Source organism: Carettochelys insculpta, chromosome 4, assembly GCF_033958435.1.
Source record: "Carettochelys insculpta isolate YL-2023 chromosome 4, ASM3395843v1, whole genome shotgun sequence".
Taxonomy (NCBI): Eukaryota; Metazoa; Chordata; order Testudines; family Carettochelyidae; genus Carettochelys; species Carettochelys insculpta.
The window spans coordinates 122,651,467-122,673,064 of NC_134140.1; the positions used below are offsets into that span (position 1 = coordinate 122,651,467).

A 21,598-nucleotide genomic window follows, 5' to 3' on the forward strand; every position below is an offset into this window, starting at 1 on the left:
GCTGTTTTAACCTTTTTAACCAGGGCTCTTAGAAGATGCATGAATCATCAGGGCCAACATGAGCTGCTCTGAGTAACTGGTCTGAAAATATACACCCGCTTCCCCTTACAGAAGTAAGTAGATGGTGATATTCCTTTATCCAACTACATCTCCTTGTCTGTCATGCTGGGCATGGGCAATTCATTAATCCCACTTCCAGGTGTACAAATTCAAATGGTATATTCATAATTAGTAATATGATAAACAAACTCGTGATTGTGTTAGGTAAAATGTACTACAACTCTGACTCATTTTGTTGTTAAACTCACCCAGATATATTCACCCAGAGAGACAGCAGTGTCTACAAGGCCACTGAAATAAATACCTGCCTGATAATTTTTCAGGAGTACTTACCGACAGATATATTTTAGCAGATTGTAATTGACAGGTGGCAGATTTTTTACTTGTTTCACTAATTCCTTCACCCCCTATGGAAACGAATAAAGCAAAAAGAGATTCACAGCACTTAGAATTCAACAAACCAAGAATACCAATGACATGGTTCAGATTTTGGTATGAAATAAATGAAAAAAACCTATGGAAATGGATTAAGACAGCTGATTGCTTAATAACACCCAGATAAACTATGATCACTAACCTGTACAGTTTGAACCTCTCTCTTGTCCAGCACCCTTGGGACCTGACCGGTACTGAATGAGCGAATTTGCCAGACCACGGAAGATCAATATTGTCTGGCACATTGCGAACACTTCCTCTGTTTACTGGACTCTTAGAAGACATTTAGACTGGGTCTACTCAGCGCTCCACCCATGCCATTTGCAACGCTGAGAAGCTCATTTTGCATAGCTCTGCCGGCAGTGGCGCTGGGCGGAGCGCTGTGTAGATATAGGCGTAGGGTGTAAATAACAGCTAAATAACAGCACAGAACACTGATAGTCAGGACTGGTGGCCGCAAACAAACTTTATGGGACCACAGGAAACTGCCACCCACATGTTAAGTGGTCATCAGGCTAACTAAAATGCTGGATTATGGATGTTGCAGACAAGAGAGTTCCAGATTAGAGATGTTCAACCTGTAGTATCCATTTCATTTGGGCAAAGCAATGTTTTGACTGACTTGCCAGGTCTGCGTTAGCTTTACAGAAACAGAAGATTCTTTCAGTCTGTCCCCTTACTAGGATTTAGAAGAGCAGAACAATATGAACTTGGTTTCTGTGCCCACTGGAAATAGTCTCTGGCAAGTTCCTGCCACCAGTGCATTTGGATGATATTTTAATTCAGCCTGATGCTTTGCCAGCCACTGTAGGGTGTTTGATTTCATTGCATCAGCAAACCAAGTACAACTTAGGATGGGAAGATCATGATACTGCAGTTGTTTGCTTGGCAGAGTCTAGAAAAGGCAATAAGACAAACAGGTACCTATATGGATAGTGACATCATTTGTAATACATGGTATAGGAGAGTCCAACACAGGAGACTGAAAAACTTGACAAATGATGTGACAGCCAGACTGTTAAACCAGTATTACAACAGCATAAAAATGGCTTATCATATCTAGCATTGGTGACTCAAACTGTCAGTATCACCGCGCAAGAACAGGCTCTAGGTTCATACACAGTATGTGAAGTGTTGTTTTCAAATATAATTAATAAAATATTTCATGTGATGTTCTCAGAGAAACTATACAATGGACACATTTAATTACAGGAAGTAACACACAGCATCTATTAGCAGTGCAGTGACAAAGCGAGTAGAGGTTTCAACAGGGGTACCACTGCAGCTGGTGCTGAGTTCAGTAGGATCAATTAGTCAGACTAGTTAAAAGTCAGCAGCAGTGCTTATCTGAGCCTCTAGGTGCCTCCACAAATTAAACAAAAAAATAACACTGAACACACAGGTCTCCCTCAATCCTTCTAGGCCTACAACAGAATCCTCCCACAACACATCTAACCCCAAGTCCCCCATCTGAGCCAATAGGGGACAGAAAGAATCAGTTTGGGCCAGTGACTAACAATAGGGAAGGTTTCAACAACTTTGCAGGTGGGATTAAAAATGTAGTATGGTTTTGGAAAAATTGAGGGATGGGTCTGAAATTAATGGATTAAACTCCAAAGGAAAAGACAGAGATGCTATCAGACAGTAGCTGCTAGCAAGTACACATCGGGGTGTAAAAAGGAGGACGCTGCCCTACTCATTACCTCAACGGAGCAAAAAATCTGAAGAAGTGGGCCTTACCCACAAAAGCGCATTACCTAATAACTACATTTGTTAGTCTTTAAGGTGCTACAGGACTTCTTGTTTTTTGTGAGGCCACCAACTAACTCAGCTACCCCTCTGAAAGCAAGAAGTGTTGACTTTACATTACTGTAGGGAAAACACAATAGGTCAAATCCTTCATTCTCTGACATAGGGTTCACACCAGTGGAAATCTGGCTCTATGCCATTCAGAAACATAGACAATGGGTCAAGTTTCCAAAATAATTCTAGAGTAAATGAAGTCAAAGTTAATTTAAGATCAACTTGCCAAATATTTTTGAGTGATACTTTAATGCAATGGACCCAGAGCAATTTTTTCAGAACCTAAATCCCACTGACTCTGACTAATGACACTTTTATCACCAGTTAATTTCCATGTAAGTCAACATTTTCCTGATGATTCAGTAGCAGTTGGGTAGGACTAATGAGAGCAGTCCTGCTACAATGGAAGATGATAGCCTATATGACCCAAGAGAAGTCTTTTCATGCAAGGTAGAACTATTCTAAAATTATTTATTTTATTCTCAGATGATGCCCATTTAGATTGCTGTGTGAACCACAGATTTCATTTAAAGATAACCTACAAAGAAAACCATTCATAGAGAGTAGTCATCAGTAGTTCACAGTCTAACTAGAAAGATATATCGAGTGGGGTGCCCCAGGGATTGGTCCTAGTTTTGGTTCTGTTGAAGATTTTCATCAACAATTTAAATAATGGCATAGAGAGTACACTTATAAAGATTGCAGATTATAACAAGCTGTGAGGAGCTGCAAGTACTTTGGAGAATATATCCAAAATTCAAAAGGATCTGGATACAGTGGAGAAATGGTCTGAAGTAAATGGGATGAAATTCAGTAAGGACAAATACAAAGTTCTACTCTGAAGGAGGAACAATCAATTGCACACACACACAAAATGAGAAATGACTGTCTAGGAAGAAATACTATAGAAGGATTTGGGAGTTATGGTGGACAACAAACTACATATGAATAAACAATGGTGACACTTTTGCAAAATGGGAAAACATTGTTCTGGGCTTTATTACCACGAGTGTTATAATCAAGATATAAGAAATAATTATTTCACTCTGCTCCACACTGATTGAGTCTCAACTGGAGTATTATGTTCAGTTCTGGACACATTTCAGGAAAGATATGGAAAAATTTGAAAAAGTCACAGAGGAAAGCAACAAAAGTGACTAGTGGTCTACAAAACATGATCTGTGAGGAAAGATTTAGAAAAAGATGGATTTAGTCTCGAGAAGAGATGACAGAGTGAAGGGGACATGATAACAGTTTTCTAGTACATAAAAGGTTGACACAAAGAGGAGGGAGAAAAATTGTTCTTGTTAACATCTCAGTACAGGACAAAAAGCAAAGGGCTTGAACTGCAGCAAGGGCGGTTGAGGTTGAACATTAGACAAAAAAGTTTCAGGTAATTAAGCACTGGGACAAATTGATTTGGAGACATTTAAGAACAAGTTACAAAAATATCTGTCAGGAATTGTTCAGTTATTATATCTACTCCTTCACTGAGGCTAGGGCTACACTGAGCCATAGTGCCAACAGCTTGATCCAATTAAGCAGTCTTGAAAAATGCAAAATGGCTGGTCATTTGCATATGTTTGCAGCTAATTTGCATATTCACTGCAGACAACAAGTGGTGTAGACGTGGTTCTGCTGGCAAAAAAAATCCTTCATTGGCAACCCCTTATTCCTGATTTTTCCAAGCATAAGGGGATACGGACAAAGGGGGTTTTTGGTAATGGAACCACATCTACACTCCTTGTTTTCTGCAGTGAATATGCAAATTAGCAGCACAAATATGCAAATGAGCAGTCATTTTGGATTTTCAAGACTGCTTATTTGAATCAAGCTGTTGGCACTATGGCTCAGTGTAGGTGTAGCCCTAGTCTGAGTTCAGAGGACTGGAATAGATAACCTCTCGAAGTATGTTACAATTCTACAATTTCTATGATTCTATAGCATTAGAAAGATGTAAGGATATGTGTCAAAAATGTGTATCTAGCAAAAGATGATAGCTGACGTAAAAACTAGAGAACCCTCCGCTGACCATTTGCAGAAACCAAAGTAGAGTAGAAAACCCCACTGTAGATATAAATCACAATCAAAGCAGAAAACTCACCGTTTCCTCTTCCTTGCTGAGCAATTTGGCGCAGGAAAGAAAATCCTCGTATTTTGCATAAGGGATAACTGGTTCTGGGAGTTCTCTTAGATACAATTTGAGCAGCGAAGCCACTGTGTGTACATCTGTACTGCTGTGGGGATGCAATGCAAACAATTATTTTTGGGGATCTGAGAAATGCTATACAGAGCAGATGGTTTCTAGTCTACTGATTAAATTTTTCTATTCTGAATCATCAGTCCGTTAACCTTACAGTATCTGGTTTAAGCTTTTTGTATAGAGTTGCAGAAATACCTACAACAAAGGCTGTCATAACTCTGATGATGATTTATTATTATTAAACAATTATTTATTCTACAAAACACTATTGCTGGAAGATCAGGCCTTTCCCATCTGTTACAAAAACTCCACATGAGGAGTGCAAGACACTACCTATTTAGCTGACATTTCATTTTTACCTGACCAGAAACGAGGCAAAATATTTAAATATTAAGAATTACATTCTCATAACAAATAGTTTGGTTCAGAGTCTTGATATGTGCCTCTAACGTAACTGAATTCCACAATATCAATGCTCTACACAGGATTAATTTTATATCAACATGTGCTGCACAAACTCATTTACTCCACACATTTAATAAAAGCCCCTTCTGATCCTTCTGATCCCAGGTGTGTGTCACTGTCCGAGTAGCTCCCCAAAACAATTATTACTGTGCATTTTAATAGTATCTTCCAACAGAGAGTCAGGAAGTGTTTTGCTACACTAATGATTTAAGCACACCTCTCCCTTTGAACTGCCATTATCTCCATTTTCCAAAAGATAAACTGAGGCACAGAGAGAAAATAACTTGAGATCACAGAGTTCCCACGGGCCAATTCAAAAGTGAGCCTAAGAGCTACTTTAACCGACTGCCCTAAGCCTAGCCCCTTCCAGGGTGCAGAGCCCCCCCCCCCCCCCCCACATCTTGCTCCGGAGTCCACGGCAGCTGGCGATGCCACTGTAGTTAGTCCACACACATCTCCGCTTACAGACCCAATACTGACAGTATAATCATGTGCTTGTGCATCATGCCCTGAAGGTCCACACTCAGAGCCGTCCAACTCAAGGAGTTGGTCCCACTTAAGGAGTTGTCACCAGTTGGCCAGAGAACTAAAATAGTTTTACAAAGTAGCCTGCATGCAAGATATACAAGAAGTAAAAAGGTAGGAGAGGATTTCTGTTTGCCTGCTGCATCAAGGCAAAAGAGGAACAGGGCAAGCTAATTAGGGAGCAGAGGTCTGTTGACAGAGGTCTGTTGGAGCTGTCAGTTGTCTGCTGAAAGGGAGCAGGGGCCCTGAACCAATTGCATAATTGTTCCCTCGTGGATTGGGCCTCAAGGCTGTCATCTTGTAACTCTCTCCCGAACAGCATTTTTATTCCCACAGGTGTGGCTTGGGAATTGAAACACAATGTGAAGGAGCCTATCTGGCACCCCAAACTGTCAGACTTTCCAGGCACATAAGATGCAAGACAAATTACAAACAAGAAAAACAATGCACTGCAAAGCCTTCTCTTCATGACACTGCCCATAGTGCAGGGGAAAGTGTGCAGTATTTTTAAATAAAAGACAATTACAGTTCTTGATATGAGGCAGAGTACTTTTGCTTGCAGGCCAAGTAGCAAGACAGATAGGAGGAATGAGAAGTGAGCAGATTATTCATGTGGTGATCGTGTCCCTGATTATGCTCCCTTTGCTTAGCACCGTTCACATGGCAGAGCTAATACTGCCGAGAGGTTTGTAATACATTGACATTCTTGATTTTGTGAAGCAGGTACTGAGAGAGTAATTAAAAGCTAGGATGTCAGTGAGCCAATGAATACAATAACATAATCCTTGTGTTTCTGAGGTGAACTACACAAGGCTACATTTTACTCAAACTCCAGTATGCTACTTGTTTATTGCTACTAGATATAGATTTCTACCAATAGAAATTTCTGGTGGCAATTTGAAACCTATATTTAAACTATACAGTGTAGGCCTAATTCCACACAGAAGTAATGCACATATCAGTTTGGTTCTACTACTATTGTACCAGATGCAAGATGTGTTGACTACTGAGGCATTATCAGTGTACCATCACTAGATGGTGCAATTGCTAAGTAATATGACACATTTTGAAAGTGTGGAAGGTCACGCTTTCAGCTGTGCTGAAACAATGCTTAGGTGTATCCATAACTATAACCCTTAACAAGTTACCATATACAGTTGAATTACTATATATTTGTTTGAGACTGCTTAAAACAAGCAGAAACTCCTTTCTGATATTGAACACCACTAATCTTTCTATTTTTTGAGACAAAATACTTACGATCTGAAAAAAATACATTGATTAATGAGATTAAAAGTGAGAGTACTGTATAAATTAAAGTGCATATACATATTGCAATCTAATGCTTATTTTTCTTCCTTTTAGTTTAAAAAAAAGACATATTTGCACCTGAACTGCAAAACTCAGATCCATATTTTAAACCCTGCATAGTTTAGCATGTTGATGGTTTTACTGATTTCAGAGTCAGAAGATAGTTGTGTAAATGAAGCGCTGTATTCCAAGCAGTCCCACCTTTCAGGAGTGTTCAACCTTGCTTCTTAGTTTTGTTGCGCTGCAGTTTCCACACTACTGAGACGTACATTTCATGTAGCCAACTACCTTTATGTAGCTTGGTGGTTATTCATATGGCCCACATCACCTTAGAATGGGAGCACCTGACAGTCACTGAAAGACTTCATCTTCCCAGCAGTTTCATAAAGTAGACAAGGGCTAACCCCATTCCAGAGGGGTAAATGAGACACACATTTAAGTGACTTGCGTTAAGATCACACAGGAAGTCTGTAGCTGAGCTGGGAACAGCTCTCTTACCAAAAATATGCTGTAATTCAATTACAAGTTACTTTTCCTGATACAAGTGAAATAGTGCAGATGCATGAACTCAAGTGAGTGCCCTAACCATCAGGTTACTGTATCAGATATTCTGGGATGGGTAGGTGTGCCTCAGGGGCAACCATTTCACTTTGCATAAATGTCTGTATTAAACGAGGGATTGGAACCCAGGTGTGAAATTACCTAGTTGAAATATTAGTCAAAACTGTGGCACACAGCCAGAAAGGGTTGACCAGCTAATAGGCTGATTGATCCAGGGTCCAGCTTTAAAGATTTGTTGGGACAATGCTAACTAAAAAGTGGGCTGTTACGGTAGGCTGGAGTACAAACGACATTGTTAACGCAGTTGTGGTAGATGTTTACTCTGATCTTATTATATGAACAAACAATTCTTGTCTGTTCCCTATAGCTCTGATTCAAGATTAGAAGAGAACATTAACATTTAGATGAAACTTGATTGAAGCAGCAGCGTTGTTGATATGTCTCTTTGAAGGTTGTGGTAAACTGTGTGTGAACTGTTTACTGGATAAACTACCTCGTGTTAATTGCCATGATGTTTGGGAGACAGAAGGTTTGTCAAAAGCCTATTGTACTCTCCAGGCCAAGAGGCTGCTGCAAAGGTCCCATTGGACAGGATCCTTTTTTGTCTCACATGTGATTGGATGCTCCTGGGGAAAGTTGCAATGGACATGGACTTAGGCAACCTAGGCTAGCGAGTGGGCTGCATGAGTGGCCCTCCTTCATCTCAGAGGGGGTGCATGGTTCTTACAGTCAATGTTGTGTGCAGTCAGAGTGCACCTCACTTCATATGCCCTTATTTTATGTGTGTGTCACTTTAATAACACCGGTAGGAAAAAAAAATCTATGCGGACAGAAACTAGCGGAATCTGGCAACCTGGCATAGAGGCAACGATAAGCAAAATGCTGGCAGACCTCACACAGAACCCTGATGAGGCTTGCAGCTTGCCCACCACTGACTTAGTCTCAGATCTGCTTCAGATTTCATTTGGGGGAAACCTATGCCACAAGGTCAGATAGCCTAGTCAGTGGCTGGACTCACCCTGGATATGGATTTTGTACTACAGGTTGAACCTCTCTAATCTGGAGCCCTCAGGACCAATTGGTGTCGGATGACAGAATTTGCCAGACCACAGAAGGTCAATATAGTCTAGCACATTACCAACACTTCCGCTGCTTACTGGGCTCTTAGAAGACATGTAGGGGTAAATAACAGCTAAATAACAGCACAGAACACCAAGAGCCAGAACTGTGGCTGTAAACAAACTTTATGGGACAGCTGGAAACTTGGCTACACCCATGATAAGGTGTCATCCAGCTAACTAAAATTATGTCAGATTACGGATGTTGCCAGACAGGAGTGTTCCAGATTAGAGAGGTTCAACCCATATAACCCCGGAGTAAATTCTAAAAGAAATTTTTTCAACTATAAGATCACCATTTCTGTTATGTAACTGAGCATCAAGAATCAAACTCATGTCTGTATCTATATTAATCTTTTAACAGTACGCTCTCTGTTTTCATAAATGTTGATTTATTTAATAATAGTTGGTTATAAGTGCATGTTTGGGATCAGGTCTGAAATAGTCACTGACCTGGAAGGTAAGGTGTTCCAGTCCCAGGGAACTGTGTTGTTTGAGATGGGTAGAACTTTATTTGGCTGGGGTATCTGGATAGAAACCGGAGGCTGGATACTTTATTGCACTTATTTTTGACCAGAAGGTAATACAGAACCTGTTTCATGCTGGCTTGGTGACTATAAATATTGGAATAGCCACCAGCTTTGGGGAGTGGCTGTCCCATCCTCATTAAGTGACCTCAGCCAGCTCCCATAAGGACTCTGCATTTCACAGCAGGTATGACCACTGCTCCCAACTGATGCTCTAAGTACCAAACTATAAAGTCATTCACTCCCTCTCTCTGGGTCAATGACTACTGGAGTCTTTGATGGAAGCTTTGATGGGAGAGATTGGGAGCTGATCACCTGAGATCGTGACTCACATAAGCCATTGACACCTGTGCAGCTAGGGGAGAATTTATAAAGTACTTTCAACACCATTTCTGCATTACCACAGCCAATACAAATCCTCTGTAGCCACAGTATATTGGGAGCTGGCTGGCTGGGCTGACTAGCACACAATCTAATTTTACTGTACAAGTTCTGCGGAACACCTAAATTTCTTTGCCTCTGTTTCCCTAAAAAACATATGCCTGTATGCCCACTAGAGGGCACACAAACATGCATACACAGATGTTAACACTGGTTATTTTACTCTTAACATGTATATTCATTGCCAAAGGTTTGCTTCCACTCATCTCAATAAAAAGAAATTATTTGTTCAAACACACCAAATGCCTTCCTTTGTACAGATTTACTGTCTGTGTCATTAGCATCCCCGATGGTGCTGCTGTTTTGACAGCACTTTCCTTTGTGATATCACAGACATTTTGGAAGCTGTTGTCAAATCAGTTACACAGCCTGGGAATTCTCAGCCTCTCTTCCAGAAACAATAATTTATTAAAGCACAGCAAGTCATCATAAATACATGCATAACCCTCAAACTCACAAACGCATAGTGCCCCGATGGAGCCTGAGTCAGCACCTCGGAAAGCAAAGTCAACAAGCTGCTAACCAACTTCCGGGGGGGAAAATAACAGAGCCAGGTCACTTTAGAGAAAAATCACTCTTCTGCCCATGGGCTCTGACAAATATACAGTACGCATAAGGTACAAATATTAAGAAGCTGTGAATTATGGGTCTTGAATTCTACTGAAGAGCTTTGATAGTGTCACAAAGCATGAGAGCAGAGCTCATGGGTTTTGTGTCCTCATCAGAACCTTGAGGTGGAATTGCAGCTCCACAATTTAAAATGTTGCTGTTTTAAATGACTGTGGTCACAGAATCTTGACCCTATGTCTGCAAAGAGCTCCGCTCCAATCAATTTGTCTGTCCTTTGACTTCTCTAGTATGTTCTCCTCCTCCGCCTCTCAGTGGCTTACCTGCTGCTTCCATATGAAAATGCTTTCAGCAGCAGTGGAGTGGCTTTCTTCTACCATGCCCAGCATTGTCCGTTCGCAGAAGGACTAAGCAAGGTGGACATTAGGAAAAAGTTCCTAACTGTCAGGGTGATCAAACACTGGAACGAATTGCCAAGGGAGGTGGTAGGATCTCCACCACTGGAGATATTTAAGAAGAGGTTAGATAGATGGCTTTCAGGGATGGTCTAGAAAGTGCTTTGTCCTGCCATGAGGGCAGGGGCCTGGACTCGATGGCCTCTTGAGGTCCCTTCCAGTCCTACTCTTCTATGATTCTATGATCACACAGAATGCAGCAAATACCAATACAGCCTAAAAGGCTGAAGAGCGCACAAATAAGGACTAACCAGAGGCTCTGTCTTCCACTTAAGGTCTGACTTTGGAAACAAAGGATTACTAGAAGGGGTGAGAGTGGACTTGAGGAACAAGGAGGGGTGGCGGGGCTGGCAGACATCCATTGCTCCCAACATGTGCTAAACCGGAGTCCATAAAATCGAGGGTTTACTGTATTCATAACAGCAAGCTGGGTGCTCGGTAACAAAGATCTGCAGGTCAGCTACTGAATAAGGAGTCCACTACATTTATTATATTGCAATCAATTTAAAGAGGCCAAAAATTGTTGCCCAAAGAGCTGCTTGGGTCACAGCAATTTAAAACTGAAAAATAAGGAAGAGGTACAATACACAGGAAGAGGTAAAAACAAAATATAAAGAAGGTGAGTAAAAGAGAGGTGAGTGCTCAGAGATATGAAGAAGCAAGAAAGATTGTGTCGTGTGTAGTGGGTGCCTACAGGCAGCTTCTCATAAACAGCAAAGTAAAATAACTTCATCAAACTACTGGAGTTTGAGTTAAGACTGATCAGTTTTAGTGGAAATTTTACAAAATCTAAGTAAGTAAAATAATAACAGTTATCATTTGTTAGAGTAGAAGGTCACAAATCTTGCTAATCCTGAGCAGTGATTTCTTTAAGATGAACATTTCGCAAAGCTCTGTCATGGTAACAGATGTCGTCCTTTTTTGCAAAACTCCATTCATGGACATCTGAGAAGACATTTATCATTTAAACATGAAATACACAATTCCCAAATACCTAAAAGATCTGAGGAAGTGGGTCTGTCCCACGAAAGCTCGTCACCTTATAAATCATTCTGTTAGTCTTTAAAGTGCTACTGGACTGCTTTTTTTGTTTTCACAGTGTATAGACTAGCACAGCTATCTCTCTGTTACTATCTAAAAGATCAGTGTTTCATGGTAACAAGTATCAAATCCCCAATTGTGAAAGCGAAGGAGCAATTATGTTTCATGAGCTACTTGATACAGGAGCTCAAGTGAAGAAACTCAAAACATTCTTTTGCGGTACGACAATTAAAACATACTCTCTTCTGGCTTGATACCAATTAGCCTGATTTACTGACCCGAGCATTTGAGTTAGAAACTGGCTTCCTAATGAGTAGTTAATTGCCAAACCATGTCTATATGCCAAGCTCTATTTAGATGTTATGCCCAGTAACCCATTACAAAAGGCTGGTTTTAGAGGTGACAAGAGAGTGATAGGAACCAGATTACCAACCACTGGAGTTTGTAAAGACCCATGAACCAAATTTGTAACCTTGGACTCTGGAAGCGCTAGGATTTTTCTGAAATCTAAGGCCTTCAGTGTTTTGCAGAAACCCGTTGTTCTGCATCTGCTGAGTGAAATCTTAATTATCACTCCTTGGGCAAAAGGCGCTTGGTAAGGGACACCAGCACTTTAAGTCAGCCGGACAAGAAGTAATATAATCAAGAGCAAGAGGAATATATTTACACATCCTCCCTCGCTTTCATTTCTTACTTTCACTATAGGGGGAGAGCGAGCACCGAATCAATAGATGGAGCCATAGATTTTTCTCCTAGTGCTACGCACTGCAGGTATCGCCACAGATCTATGCAAAGCCATTACAAAGGAAATGAAGCCCTATTTTTGTGTGCCCTGCTATTTTTAGAGAAAAAAAATTCTGACCAGTGGTTACATTTGACCTTGGGGCGGGGAGAAAAACAAGCAAATAAAATCCCTCTTCCTCTGTTAGTTCCAAATGAACATCAAATTGGAGCCACATGTTGGTGATGCAGAGGCCAGGGGACGGGGGGTTTAGGATTTCTTGTTTTCATCTGTGCTAGAGCAGCATCCTCAATGCCACCATCAAAAATCCTCACACTCTGGTTTTTACACCAACCAGGAAGACTGAAGTCAGCTCCCTCTGAAGCCCTTAAAATAACATTTCAAGCGCTGTTCAGAAACAGTCACTCCTAGCTGCTACGGATCTCCCTTTTCTCTAGGGACCAGAGGCTGAGCTCAGCAGTTTTGGTATGCCAGGGTTTATAGGATGGCAGTTTAGTTCAATTCTGGTCTGCCAGAGTTTATAGGATAGCATTTTAGTTCTCTTCACATGGCTTCAGGTCCCATCAGGTGTTAATGAGAGTTTCTGGATTTTGAATAAAACTCCAATTCTCAGCCCACAGCACTACGTTTCTGGTGTTCTCCACTTAACAAAATTCTGCAAATCTGGCTTCTAATGAAACACTTTCACCGAATGGGGGCACTAAAGCCCAGTGGAAGATTGGGAGTTAAGAAACTTGGTTCTGCTCTTGCCTTTGCCACTGACCTTGAACAAGTCACTTCACCTCTCTTTGCTTTAACTTTCCCCAAGCAGTATAATTTAGCTCACGACACCCTCCCTTCAGAGTCACATGGGTTTGCAAACCACAATGCAAACTTACACAATAGCATTTGAAATACACAAAAAACAAAAACAAAACAAAAAAAACAAGCAAATTTACTGGGGTAAGTTTTTCCCATAAGAAATCCCCTTCACCTCTTGCTGTTTCTTTCTCTTCAGTCCTTTTCACGGACGATCATGTTGGCAACACAGGCTTTGAACAGGAGTTTTGCACAACAAAGGCAGAGCTGCTCTGTCTCCCAAGGTATGTCTACAAAGCAGCACTAATTTGAAATAAGCCATTCCAGAAGAGATATGCCGGGATAGCTTATTTCAAAATAATGCTGCTACACACAAAATGCACTTTGAGATGATCCTCGGTTATTTCAAAATAGCGCAGCTACATACATAGAGCCTATTTCAAAATGGAACCATTGGACGCAGTATGGCTTTTTTCAAAATAGGCTCTGCTTCCTGTCTACACAGCCCCCCATTTTGAAATGGCTGTTTAGAAATAGGCACTAATCCTTGTGGAATGAGGTTTACCTATTTTGAAATAGCAGCTGCATTGTGCAGATGTGAGCAAAGTTATTTTGAAGTAACAGATGTTATTTTGAAATAACTTGGCTGTATAGACATACCTCTAGGCTATGTCTACACTAGGGGAAAACACTGAAATGGCCATATCAGAGAATGCTAACCGTGGCACTTCAAAAGTGCTGCGTTTCGCTCTCGTGCAGCTTGTCTACACGGGGGTCCTTTTGGAAAGGACCCTCGCAAACATCAAAAAACCCCTTATTCCTATTAGCCATCAATAATGTATCATGGATAGATCCAGAGCTTTTGATGGTCATATTACTATTGATGGCTCAGGAAAGCATCAAATATTTTGATGTTCTCATCTGATAGGAATAAGGGGATTTCAACGTTTGCAGGGTTCTTTTGAAAAGGACATCCACGTAGATGAGCTCTGCACAAGCGAAAGGCTGCGTTGTCAAAGGCCATGGCCAGTGGCATGCTAATGAGGCACTGAATAATATTCATTTCTGCACCTCATAAGTATTCTCTCATTTGGCCATTCGCATGGCCATTTCAAAGTTTTGCCCAAGCCCTAGAGTGCAGTGTGGAGCTTGCCAAGCTGGGCTACAGGATGGAGAAAGGCACATGGTGTCCTGATCTATTGTGACACTACTTTCAGTGTGGCAATACAAGTGTAGGAAGATCTGGTTTCCTAAAAGTCATTCCCTTCCTTCTCCTGTAGTGGCCTCTAATGCAGGAGAAAATTGTGCAAACGTGGCTGCAAACATAGGCAGTAGCATGTCAGCTCAAGCTTCTCTTCTCTGCTCCTGTTGCACCCAGCTTATCCGCTGAGCCGCTAAAAGATGGCTCTGGTAGCAAAGAGCTTTCGTGTGACAGAGGAATGGACATAAGGGTAGCTCCTAGGGGAGGGCACACTGGGAGGTGGATCGGGAATGCAAGGATGAGGAAACACACAAACAAGGCTGAAAGCCTTAGGCCCAGGAAGGAAATAAGGAGAGATGTCTGCAGCTGCCTGGGAATGATGTTTGGGCCACTGTGGTCGGAGGGCACCTAGTGTCAACCCACATCCAAGTGGGCACCAACATGAGCAGCCTGGGAACATCATTTTGCAAGAGGGTGCATTTTCCCTTCAGTGCTGGTGTGATAATTTCACTTTGTGAGAAGCGTGCAGTATTCAACAGCCATCAATAACGTACCATGGACAGATCAGAGCTTTTGATGGTCATATTACTATTTATGGCTCAAGAAAGCATCAAAGATTTTGATGTTTTCAGATCCCTCATTGCCAGTTTGCCTTCTTAGCAAAGGCATGGAGGAAATGATGAAGTAGAGGATGTAGCGGCCCAATGCTTCTGATTGCCCCAGAATTGAAGAGAACACACTAATGACAAAAGAAAGGAAATAGGCTGATATTGTTCCTCACCTATTCCTCTTGGGAATATAAATTTTGGACTTACAAGTCACATCACAGTGGTGCCCCTCACTGGTTATGTTGGTTACTTCGCCTAACCTGCTGCCTCATTAAATGGCAGGGCTCTTGCTGCACCTTACAATGGAAAGGTCTTTCCTTGGGATTTCTTTCCTGCAGTGAACGCTGGGACAAAAGCACTGTGAAGACTGCTGGGCTGCAAGTGTTGACTTATGTGAATACACAAAGTAATCTGTTTCTTTGTGGCATTTTTCTAGGGACTACCTCTCATAGGAGCCTCTGGGATCAAGGACATGCAGATGAAAAAGATCACTGTTCACACTGAGAGGTCGATTGTCCTTTCTGAGGCACTAATGTAAGAAAAGTGTGGGCTTGGATTAAAAATCATCTGCCCATCACCCAGTCTTATCTGGGCAGACAGGTGCGTATGTGAGGAAGAATACTCCACTCACAGCTACGGAACAGCTGTGTGGGCTCAATGAACCCAGCCTACAGCTGCTGTTCAGCCTGGGTAAGATATGTAAATAGCTGGATTAGGTTCTGATGCCCTCTAAAAAGAGGGCAGGAGAATTTACTCATGGTGGATCCCCCACAGCCTCACTCAGTTGTCCACTTGGCACCCAATAACTGAGTACTGTACCTTATGGGTTTTTCATCTAGCCCTCTCTTTCATTGGTGTATCAGAACCACACCAGCTTTACTGGTTGGCAACCTCTGTGCCCACTGGGAGGTGTAGGCTGGATCGAGGCCTCAATAGCATATTCAATAGCCAAGATTAAGAAAGATACATGTAACATTGTACTCTATGCCCTTGCTCTATCGTGTATTTGCTGCATTTTCCTCTCTTTGTAAGACAGCCTTCCCTTACCACATTAAAAGGGACAGCAGGATATTAAAAGAAATTACAATATATTAAAATACTCCAATAAAATGCTCTTAAAATCACACCCCCCCACCCCCCTCCCAGAAAGAATTTTACAATAAACGACTTCCCAGCATCAAAATGATGCCACAAGATGAAAGAGGATTCGATTTTTATTTAGAAAAGGCCACCAATCTCAATCTATGCAAGCTTCTCTCTGCATTAGATTCTCTAGTTTAGGATTTTTGTATCTGGATTCCAAAAAGAAAACACACAACACACATGGGCATGCTAATGTAAACACTGGCTCATTTCTTTATAGCTTCAGTTTGTTTTATACTCTCCATGGTTTGTCTTGTCTCCTTAGGAATGTGAAAATAAAATTACTCCCCTTATCATATTTGCCCTCTGTTTGGCAAACACTGTTATTCCCCATTCCCATGATCAGTGTTTGAAATTTGCACTGGCTGCTTTTAATGTGCCACCATTACCAGCCAGGTCATCATAGCTCTGTGAAGGTGAAATATTTTCCGGCAGAGCCACCACAGAGAGCACAAGAGCACAGAAAATTATAGGCTTAACTGTGCCTAGCCAGGCACAGTTGGGTCAGAGGGTGGCCAGCCTTTTCCCATCTCCAATTTGAACTTTCTCTTGTCTCAGCGCTCAGAAGAGTTTCAGTCCTGCTCCAGCACTAATGATGTTAGGAACCTTAAATAGTTCCTGAGGCAATACCCAACGGAGCTGGGAAGGTGTAGGGAGACATATGCAACACACTGTAAAAGGATAGTGCAGATGCCATTCATGGTTGTGCAGCTGTGTCATGCTGACCTCTTTGCTGCTGGCACACAGCCCAACTGTCCCCACTTGCATGCCCATGTGACTAAACGTTTGTTTCTATTTCCTGAGAATGGAGGGGTGATTTCTCCTCTCGCTGTTTACAGACATGTGCATAGGCCCAGTTCTGTCCCCACATATTTACATGAAACTCCCACCGTCTTCATCTGGACACACAGACTCTAGCATTTAGAATCCAGAAAGCTGCCTTTACTTGGTAACACTACTTTACTTGATAGCTCACTAGGTTAAATTTTCAGTAAGAAGTAATGTATGGTGCCCTTGTAATATGCTCTTAAAAGACTACAGAAACCACTGCAAACAATCCAGTTTTTTATATACTAAGAATCCAACATGATATGCTTATGACCTTGGGGAATCTTACGTTTATATAGCCCTTTTGTCCAGAAGGGTCCCAAAGTGCTTGTGTTTTGAAAATTCCAGTAATTAAATGCACATAAATATTCCTCATATCTAATTCCTCATTTTGGATTATTTGAAGAGGACAAGTCACCTTTCAGAGACTGCTAGCTATCACACACTGCCACTTACAAGTTTATTTCCTCAGCTGATAACAATACTGAACAGAAGAGCATGAAATATTTTAATGTTTAAATACAGTGTTCTCTTCTAGAGGAAGCCAGAGCTATAAAAGGGTATTTATGAGGGATGGTGTTTTTAGAAGCACCTGTTGAAAAGTAACATATACTCCTCCCTCAGCATATGTCTACACACACACACACACACACACACACACATATGTAGAGCAACCGAATTTTAAACTCCTTTGAAGATTTATACATTGATGAGAAATAGATATGAAAATCTTCCTGCATTAATATTTAAGTGTGGCTCAGTAACATTTCAAATATTTTTCCTTCCTGGGAGACCCTGAGTTTCATATCATTGTGTGATAATTGTGATGAACAGTAGATGGAAATAAAAATAAAAGGAGAAATGCAGGAAAAAGACACAAACTGAAGAAATTCTCACATTATTTTCTTTAATCGGTGGAGGAGTCTCCAAGCCAATTTTAGAAAATACATAACTAATCTTGATAGATTTTGTGCACATAATTATAAATACATTTATACAACTACCAAGTTGTATTGGTTTAAGTCAAAGCAATTTAAATCACTATTTTTAATAATGATTTAAACCAACAAACAGGAAGGTTTGTCTTAATCATGTTTTGCATTTATACTACTTATTCTCCTACAGAAAGGTTAAATTTTACTGGTTGATAATCATTAAAACATGTTGAGTGGCAACTAAATATAGCCTTTGCACAGAATTTGGTGGTTGGTTTTGATAGACAGGATACTACGTTATACCTTATACACAAATATTTAAACAATTATACAAAACTAACATTGATTCAGATTCTTAATATGTTAGAAAATGGTGAATGACACATTTCTTATTTATGAGGTTATTTATTTACTTGTTATGTGTGTTAAACTTTATTTGGATGGAAAATCAGCATTTTTAAATTAAATGAGACTACCTTAAATATACTGGATATATAGGTATTTTTTATTAAAACATGTTTTCAATTACAATTAATTTATTTAGCAAACAACAGAAGTAAGATCTATAGTTAGTAACTGAGATGCCTTATTTTGGTCACCATGCCCATTTTAGATTTTAGAACTGGTAGATTTCATCCTCTCATATCAATTTTTAAATCATAGATTGGAAGAGGAAAACTAGCTGTCTTAATTTTCTAATTCCCATTGATTTCTTAACTTTGAATGAACTAGTTATTGAACTGAAAAAAAGAAAAGATTGTCTCTGCTTATACGGAAGAATATATTGCTACCAGAAGCTGGTTTAGCACTTCAGCAAACTCTGGTTCCAGATGCTCACCAGTTCAGTGATTTGATTTTCCTTAAAAGTTGGGAGCAAATATGTATGGTTTTGTATTAGTCTTTGCATTTTATTTAATAGATTATAATAAATATAGGCCTGAGCATAAATGTTAATTTAAAATTTAAGTACCCCCCCACATGCATAATTATATCTATTACTTTTCTACTGATCGCTACAAAACTGTTTTACTTTATTTTTGATTGCATGCATCCAGGGCAGTATCTCAACAGACTTTCATGGCAGCTACAGTATACACAACCTCTTTGAAGCTGGAGGATATTAGAAGGACAAGAAACATGTATCGATATTCTAGTTTTTATAGCAGGAGACTGAAAGTCAAAGGTTGTTGACTTTATTCTAGATTTTGAGACTCTTTAATTTTGTGACATTGGGAAAGCTACTGGGGTACAGATTCTATTCTCATTTATAGTATAGTGGTATAAAACCAGAGTAACCCCATTCACTTCAGTATCATTACTCTGGATTTATAAGGGCATACCTAAGAGCAAGCTCTTAATACTCTGTGATTCAGTTTCCCCATCAGTAAAATAGGGGTAATACTGTCTGCCTGAAGCTACTTTGAAATTCAATTTATTAATGTCTCTAAGGTACTTTGAGAGTCTCTGAGTAGTACTAACAATGTGCTAAATATTTTACAATTAAATCTAACCGATAATCAAATTCTCACCCAAACTCAGAGTTACAGCACATCACATAGGTAGCTCACATTGATTTAAACATAAGTTTTTTTTAATCATTTTATTTAGAATTAACCATGAACTTGTTTCTGCAGTTCATCTGATGGTCATCACTGGTAAATTAACGTAAAAGGGCATGCACCCAATAAAGAAAAAAAAAGGGTGGAGAAGCTACAGGACCTTGGACAGCAAATAACTTAAGGGAATCTTATCAAGAGGAAAAGAAACACCTTTGTTTTTTCAAAGACCTAGGAAGCTTGTAAGATGTCAAGGCAGTGGTGACTGCAACATTTGAAAGCACAGTGATTTTATTAAGATAACCAAAGATACCTCATGTAAATAGTAGGAGCAGGGGCAGACAAAAGACAGCCTGCAGGCTGGATCTGGCCCGCTAAACTGCCGGACCCAGCCCACCACCATTCCAAGGCACAGTGGGAGCCTCAAACAGACTTGCCTTCCATGCCCTGAACACCACACTAAGCAGCTAGCTGCAGGGGCCATGTGCTTCCCCGAGTGCTGTTTGCTCCTGGAGGGGGAAGGGCTTCCTGTGCTGTCCTTGGCCCCCAGCACAATCATGCAACACCATTGGCTGGAAACTGGCTAATGGCAGCTGCCTGAGCTGTGCTTTTTGGCACAGCAGCACACAGAGGACCCTCCCCCCTCAAAGAAGTGGCACATGGCCCACGCAGCTAGCTGATTTGAACTGCATGTGCGGACAAAGCAGGTGGGGAGCCTGCCCTGGCACCCCAGCCCTTCCTTCTCCTCAACATTCTGCTCCCCCCATCCTGGCCCGGATCACAACCCAAACCCTCCCCAACCTTACTCCTGCACCCATACTCCTCCCCAGACCTTGCACCCCATCCCCCTTCCCAGATCACAACCTCCTCCTGCCCTGGATCACAACCCAACTCCCTGTACCTCCTCTTGCAACCCTGCCCAAGATCACAACACCCTCCTTCACCCAAACTCCCTCCCAGACCCCATTCCGCACTCCAATACCCTAGTTCAGCGTTTCCCAAAGTGTGGTCCCCGGCCCAGTACCGGTACTTGGGAAAAAAATACTGGTCCTTAGAAAATATAATAATTACTATTGTATCATTATTCTATTATTGTTATGAATAAACAATGAACAGTGAAAATTTATTTATTTTTATTCTTTTTTTCAAAAAAAGGTACTGAAAAAAGCTGGGTCCCAACTATATAAAGCTTGGGAAATCCTGACCTAGTTCAAGCTCCCTTCTGCACCCAACCTTCATCCCAGACTCCGCACTTCCTCCATTAATACCATGGAAGTGTGTGGACCTTGACCACACACCTAATTCTTGGAGTGCCCCCCATGAAATAATTATTTCCATGCCCCCAGCCCCCCCAGATTAGAGAAACAGCCTGCTAAGTAGTGAGGTTTTTAATATGGGCATTTAAAATGTATATGTTTCACTGACCTCCCATTTTATTACAAAAATGGAACAGACCTCTTTGTTTAAAGTGTATTTAATATTCAGAAAAATGTTGAAGTGAAAATGGCACTTTCTTATGCAAAACATCATCTCCTTGTGTTTCCATGTCATAAACCGACAGATCAAAATGAAATTTCCATATAATCAGAGCAGCAGAACCAATACTGCTGTGTTCTGTGCTGTTTCATGCATCATCAACAAAACTGTCTCCAACTGCAAAAAGCTTTATTAGTGGTGATGTCCAAGAAGGAACAAGCACAGATTAATATTTAGATCCCTGTTTGGTTCTGCACTGCTGGACTACAAAACACTAAATCTGGAAGTGCAGGACAGAAAATAAATATGGAATTCTCCACAATTTCATTTTTACAGTCATTTTTCTGACTGTAGTTACTCTCAAAAGCACGTTTTACAGTAGAGGCTCAACAAATCTAGTAGACTAAGAATTTGCCTAGAACAGCAAAAATGCTACCTAGGGGAGCTGACACACAGCACTTCAGGAGAAAAAAGGTATATCGACAACATGACTTTTCCTTCCCTCTTCATAGTACAGTAATGCCTGCACAAGGGCTGGAGGGAGGTGGGAACAGCTTTAAATTATTATTGATATTGGAGTAGCACGTAGAGATCCCAACCAAAATAAGAGTCCCCTTACACTAAACTGTATCCTAGCACAGATTGAGAGGTAATCCCTGTCCTGAACAATACTTTGGCTTGGTCTACACTAGGCAGGTAGGTCAACTGCAAATATGCAGTTCTAGAAAGGGTAGTTACATAGCTAGAATTGACTTACCTGCAATCGACTTCCCTGGATGTCCTCACTAAGGAAGGTTGA

At 40.9% G+C, this 21,598-nt stretch overlaps 1 protein-coding gene across 4 annotated transcripts in view; it reads right to left on the reverse strand.

Annotated features, from left to right (window-relative positions):
- ARHGAP24 (Rho GTPase activating protein 24) overlaps positions 1–21,598 on the reverse strand; it is a 346,470-nt gene that overhangs the window by 19,346 nt on the left and 305,526 nt on the right. For all 4 annotated transcript variants that reach the window (XM_074993675.1, XM_074993676.1, XM_074993678.1 and 1 more), the window contains 2 exons: positions 4,403–4,535; positions 394–467 (listed from right to left, as the gene is read on the reverse strand). In XM_074993675.1, coding sequence (XP_074849776.1) covers positions 394–467; positions 4,403–4,535 — 207 coding nt within the window. The remainder of the gene's footprint in view (positions 1–393; positions 468–4,402; positions 4,536–21,598) is intronic.